We start from the raw sequence: 6,745 nt of genomic DNA, 5'->3' as shown, positions 1-6,745 counted from the left end.
CTAAAAGACCTAAGGCTACACTTATATAATGTAGTTATAGTATACTAAAAAAAAGCGAGGGACTTAAGACTATACTTATAAAAAGTAGCCATGGAATATAATGTGGCTACGCTTTACAAGTGATGCAATAGCGTTGAAAAGCGTAGTCTATTCTATTAAAAATGGAAGCTGAAAAGCGTAGCCTTTGGTTTTGGACAGCATCACTTGAAAAGTGCACCTTATTCCCAAACGCCAAAAGCGTAACCTTTGGTACAGAAAAGCGTAACCTTTGAGAATAGATAACGGCTGAATAGGAATCACTTCAAAAAATATAGTCATAGTCTAATGCATCTTTTTTTTTTTTTACTTTTGGCTACACTTTTTAAGTGTATCTGAATGGATGTTTTTCTCGTAGTGTCACATCCGTCACTCCCTATTTTGACTTTTTTAACATTCCATTGCACTTGATTATTTTTTTTTTAGTGAACTTCTTAGATTCATGGGACCGTGAATGTCGTCCACGGATGAAACCGTCCCTGATGACGGTGGCTGAGATCAGGTATTTCACAAAGAGAGGAGAGATTTCTTTTTGCACGAGTTGGAGATAGAGATATTCTAGTGAGTATTAAAAAATTTCTTTAATTGTTAAAATTTACAATGCAAAAAATTTTTTCCACGCATATCCATTTTAACTTTTAAGAATTGGGCCAGCAAAATAGATTTGCACCCCAATTCGGAGGAGGCGCCCACGAAAAAATACCTCCAAGGGTTGCGAAGGGAACTCCATTCCCCGTGACTCTATAGTCTATATTTTGTGGGCACCAAGACCGATTTGAGCCAAGTTCATATCGTGGGCACTAGAAGGGAAATGAGAGCTCATTTTGTGGGCTTAAATGGGTCATTTCACATGCTTAGAGATCTCTATTTCATGGGTGCCTCTTATGAATTGGGATGCAAACTCATTTTTCCACTAGTCCAATGCATGAACTAACATAGGCAAATGTTGTAGGTAATGAATATTTTGAAAATTAAAGAATCTTGTTTTAGTTATTTAATAATTTAAATAAAAAACCTCTTATTCTTGCAAATAATGAAAAAAAGTGATATATTGTTTTTATTTTTTTCTAAATGGTGGAAAGGTAAGAATTTATGCTGGGTAGTTATTGTATGAGATGTGCATGAGAGCGGATGAATTTAGAATATTTATTAAGAAATGAAATTAATTTCATGTGATGTTTTTTTTTTTTGTAACGTTGGATAAAATAAGAGCTTGGTTAAAAGCTTTTTATACTACAAAAATTTGATTTAAAAATATTTAAATTATAAAAAACTAATTAAAAATAAAAAGCCTATAGATAATAATAAAATAATTATCTCTATATTTTAGACATTCAAAAAATAATATCTCTTAAATATAATTTTACCGTAAATGTCATCCACTCACAGGGACAAAGGTAATATACTTTAAACTAATAAAATTTATATTAAAATTGAAAAATAATTATATAAAAATTTAATTGTCACCCACATCAACAATATATATAATATCATCATTTTTGGGATCAAAATATATAATGGCGTAATCTAATCAGCTACAATTTAGTGATTTACATGTGTGCTAGCCTTCTAAAATAACACTGTAGCATCTTATAATATATAAATCACCTCTTAATATAGAATTAAAATGTATTTTGTAAATAAAAGTCATACAATATATACATAAAAAATTAGTGATTGGGCTGTACACATAACATAATCGTAATTAAATTAGATATTTGTATACTTACCAATTTAAAAATCAATATTGAATCTATTTTTAAAAATATCACACGCGCGCGCACACACAGACACACACTTAAATTTTAATACATTTTAGTCAAAACCCTCACCTATCATCTATATACTTACACGTTAATTATAAAAGTTGGATCTTTATCTTTTACACGTTAATTTTGTATAATATAAAATTATATATACAAAAATTACTAAAGATATTGTGAAAGTAATATTTTTTCAATTAAATACTTTTAAATTTGATGTAAAATTTATACTTTATCTCTTAAAAATAGTCTCTATCAAATTTATATTTTAAAGCTTTTGAAAGGTCTTTAGATAATATTGTATATATTTAAATTGATTTAAAAAATAAAATAAATATAATTTATTATTATTTGAATGGAAATTTTAATTATAAATTCAAATTTTAAATTTAAAAAATAAAAATTTTTAAAATAAAAATTTTAGCTAATATTGACTAGATAAAAGTTAATTCTTATACTTTTCATGGTAGACATTGCTATTCTAATATAATTATAAAAAGCAAAGTAAAATTAATCACTTCCTAAAATGAACATTATGGCATACATAACACCAACAGCACCACCGTTACCATTTGAGAGTGCCATAATCCACCCTCACATGATGCCATTAATAACCCCAACAACACCACCATCACCATTTTCGACCGCCATAATCCACCCTCAGTACTGTGCTCCATATCCAGTTGGGCTTGTACTCAAGAAAGAGAAGACTATTCTTCATAAGTATACGGTAACAGATATCAACGACAACGTTATTTTTACGGTTACCAGCCCTTTTCTCACTATGCACCAGCATCGTTATGTACGTGACGCTCTTGGAAACACCATCCTCCATCTTCGCAGAGAGGTAATTAATTATGAAAAATATTAGATATTAATTATTTTTTAATATTTATCTTAGGTAATATTAGAGGACTAACAAAAATTATTGAGTTTTGGCCACAGTTAGTCAATAATGTTTAAAATTATTGGCTAAAAATATATCATTGAATTGATAAACTAAAGTATTGGAGTATTAAACTAATGACTAAAATTATGAGCTAATATAAAATAAAATATCTGGTCCTTATAATTTTTTCATTATCTTATGAATTTAATTTTGTTGCGTGCAAAAATAATTTTATACATATATTTATTAGTTTTCTAGTATTTTCCAACTGCAAGAGTAGTATTATAAATTAAATTTCAATTATACAATAAAATTTTTTTTTTATAATTTTATTTTTTTAACAAACTGTACTACAATTTGAAGTCGAATTCAAATGAAAAGAGTATCTATCGATACTTTTGATTTAATCAATGGATAATATTTGTTCTCAAGTTCATAATTTTAGTTAATTATGGATTAATCAGTCTTATAAAATTTTACATCCAACACTGAAATTTAACTTGAAAGTGGCGCTATATTTAATTTGTTGTTATTAGCAGCTATTTAGAGATCGATGGAAAGCGTTTAGAGGCCAAAATATGGAACAATTGAAGATCTTTACTCGGAAGCAATCCTCAGTGTTGCAGCTAAGGACCACATTGGATGTGTTCTTGGCAAATAACAGCACTGGAGTTTGTGACTTCAAGCTCGTTGAAGCAGGTTTCTTTGCACGAACTTGGGTTGTTAACATCGCTGAATCTGACATTGTTGTTGCCCAGGTTTATTTTCTTCTCGTTTTTCCAGTTTTTGCTTTCATTTGGTGCTTACAATCCTGTATTTCTCACTTGATTTTCTGAATTCATGTTCAATTCTCATTTTTTAAAAAATTAACGACTAGCTAGATATAAATAATTATTTATGTCTTTTTACTTAAGAGTAATATATATGAGAGATCAGATGGTTATATACATAACGTTAGAACTTATAATTTTTTTTAAGAGAGTAAAATCTCAGTACAAACTATGTATTTGATTTAATTTATCATCACAACACTCTAAAAATAACTTGTAGCTTTATTATTAATTGCCTCTAATAAAAAAATAACAAAACTATTACTTTTCATAATTAGTCCGATCAATCACAGTAAAAACAGTGTCCCGTTATATATTGAAATATTTTTGTCACCTAAATCTAGTTAAATTAGCTTAAATTCAACAAAAATCACTCACTTCTTTTTTGAGTTTCATTTTCTTCTTTGCCTTTTCATTGTTGTTCTTTTATTGTTGCTGTCGTTGCTGAATTTTTTTATTTTTTTATATCTTTTTTCTCCTGTTAGTTATTGCAGTATTTTTTTATTATATTTTGTTTTGGTTTATTCTTTTATTTTATTCTTATTAAGAGAGTGAAATAAGTAGAATTGTGAGAAGATAAAACAAGAAGGAGAAAATAGAAAAGAAAAAGAAGATGATGATAGATGATAATGAAAAAGAAGTAGAAGAAAGAAAAAATTTTGAATTGAAATGAATTTATAAAAAAATAACACTAAAAATTTTTAATCGTGATACAGGAAGTTTCTTAATTTTGATACTGAATTTTTTTAACGGTGACAAAGATTCTTATCAACAGAATAAAACAAAAAGAATTATGAGAATGTGAAAGAAAATGAGAAAAAAAGTTTTGAATTATGCAGAATTTATTAGGAATAACACTAAAGAAGAAGAAGAAAGAGGAAAGTTTTAAATTATGTAAAATTTATTAGATAAATAGTATCGAAATTTTTTAACTGTGACACGGAAGAAGTTTCTTAATTTTGACATTAAATTTCTTAACTGGGACATAGAAAATTTTTTAACCAATTTTTATTATTATTGAACAAATTAAGTGGTATTGAATTCATATATAAGAGGTCTAGTCATTTCTGTGTTATTTGTAACAAATTGATGTATTTTTTATTTTAAAATATATTTAAATGTATTTTGTTGGTTGAGCAAGTTAAAGTTTTAAATTTGTGATTTTTTAAAGATTTTTTGTGTCTTTTATAAAAATTTTTTGTATCATTTTCAATAGTTTTTTGTGTCATTAACTAAATTTTTATATATTTTGTTATCTTTAAATTAATTATTTGATATTAAACTAAAAGAAGAAAAAAAAAGATGACAATAATAATAGTAATGATAATGATAATAAAAGAGGAAAAAAATCAAATAAAAGAAAGAAGAAAAATAGGAGATGACGAAAAAATGATAATAATAAAGACAAAAGAAAAGAAAGAGAAGGAGAAAGAAAATCCTTAAATTAATTATTTGATATTAAATTAAAAGAAAAAGAAGAAAAAAAAGATGACAATAATAATAGTGATGATAATGATAATAAAAGAGGAGAAAAAAAATCAAATAAAAGGAAAAAGAAAAACAGGAGATGACGAAGAAATGATAATAATAAAGAAAAAAAAAAGAGGAAAAGAAGGAGAAAGAAAAAAAATAAGAGAATAAAATAATAAAAAACATACTATATAAATTCAATTTAGTTGAAATTGGTTAAAAGAATTCAGCTTAGTTTTCTAGTATTTTTGCCATAAAAAATAATAAAAATTTCATTAATAATGGTAATTTAAATTATATAGTTAAAAGATTTTTATATTGTACGGTAGGTGTTTTTTTTTTCTAACGAAAACACTATGTTAATAATTCAAATAACCAGTTACATACAAGCAACTATATGAAAAATTGCGTATTTTTCTACAGGAAATATATAGCTAGAATATAATACAGATATAAATTTATCTAAACAACTTTTTTTTATTCATATGTTAATTTTTTTATATATTTAAAGAAAAAATTGACCCTGGTGGGAGAGAGAAGGAAATTAAAGAGTATATCAAAACCTATTCTAATCTAAAATAGTTAAAATTTCACATTCCAATCCCATGAACTAAACCGAAAGTGTAGCATTATTGTTTGTCAAAATTAAAGGTCGTGTTAGATGTACTTATTATAATAAACACAAAGTTATGATGATATAATTGCTATTATTGTAGATAAAGCACAAGTTGGGTAGATTTTTTAAAAAAGAAAAGTTCATGGTCACAATATCTCCAAACATTGATTATGCGTTCATAGTGGCTCTAACCGTGACACTTGATGACTACATCAGTAGGAGGAGGAAGAGAAGAACGTAGGAGGAACTTCACAAGGGAAAAAAATTAGTTAAGCTTTATGCATGGAACATTAGGATCATATACCTGTTATATATGATTGTAGTTGTATATATACTACTCTCTGGTTTTACGTTAGATGTAATAAATTGAAAATGTTTGTTAACCTTGTCGTTATAGATAGATAGATAGATATGACGTTTTAAGTATGATGTAGTTTTAATTAATATTTAACCTTAAGTTTTGACAAAAATTGAACTTGACTTTAGAGTAACTTACAATCACTAATTTAAACAGTGATCTAAAGTGTGTGATAAAAAAAATGATTACTATGACTAAAAATTCTAATTTAAATAATTGTGACTATAGAATTTTAATGCTAACTACAGGACGACAATCCAAATTGATTTAATTTTAATCTTTATTTATTTTTTTGGATTATCATCATTTAGGTTTTTATTTTAGAAAAAGTCAAAAATTTCCTAATTTTGTTGCACCATATATTAATGGCAAAAATAAGCTGGACCAACCATACCTTGAGACTTGAATTCTTCTTAGACTATCTAAATATGGCCAACTAGTTTAGAGCCCACGTTCTGCGCAGATTATGTATTTATCATATTGTATGGTTGAATTATTATATATATAAATATATAAATAGTAAACTGTAGTGATATGTCTTAACAATAATTGATTTTGAAAATAATAACACAAAATTGACGCCTACATAAATATATTATTTCGTGTAAGTTAATAATTGAGCTACTTTATACATTAAAATATTCGTTAGGTCCATTATTTCAGTTCATAAAAAATTTCATTCACGTACATTTAAAAAAAAAATCGAAGGACAGTGAATTTTTGTAGTCGAAAGAAATTTAATATTTAATAAGAAATAATTATTCAAAAGAATTTTAAACTTGT

At 26.1% G+C, this 6,745-nt stretch overlaps 1 protein-coding gene across 1 annotated transcript; it reads left to right on the top strand.

The window, feature by feature from the left end:
* The first annotated feature begins 2,334 nt into the window (after positions 1–2,334).
* LOC107485144 (protein LURP-one-related 15-like) lies at positions 2,335–5,845 on the top strand. Its single transcript, XM_016105661.3, has 3 exons — positions 2,335–2,646; positions 3,228–3,446; positions 5,705–5,845. The coding sequence occupies exons 1-3, from the start codon at positions 2,335–2,337 to the stop codon at positions 5,843–5,845; spliced, it is 672 nt and encodes a 223-aa protein (XP_015961147.3).
* The last annotated feature ends 900 nt before the right edge of the window (positions 5,846–6,745 follow it).

The sequence above is a fragment of the Arachis duranensis genome, chromosome 4, assembly GCF_000817695.3.
Source record: "Arachis duranensis cultivar V14167 chromosome 4, aradu.V14167.gnm2.J7QH, whole genome shotgun sequence".
Lineage (NCBI taxonomy): Eukaryota > Viridiplantae > Streptophyta > Magnoliopsida > Fabales > Fabaceae > Arachis > Arachis duranensis.
Note: the sequence above shows the minus strand (reverse complement) of the source record. Positions and strands in the feature narration are given on the sequence as shown.

What these genes read in the sequence shown, in the direction of transcription:
- LOC107485144 (XM_016105661.3), top strand. Translation starts at nt 2,335, where the DNA reads ATGGCATACATAACACCAACAGCACCACCGTTACCATTTGAGAGTGCC. An exon ending in TCCTCCATCTTCGCAGAGAG is followed by an intron (nt 2,647 to 3,227) that starts GTAATTAATTAT and finishes TGTTATTAGCAG; the next exon opens with CTATTTAGAGATCGATGGAA. An exon ending in CTGACATTGTTGTTGCCCAG is followed by an intron (nt 3,447 to 5,704) that starts GTTTATTTTCTT and finishes CTATTATTGTAG; the next exon opens with ATAAAGCACAAGTTGGGTAG.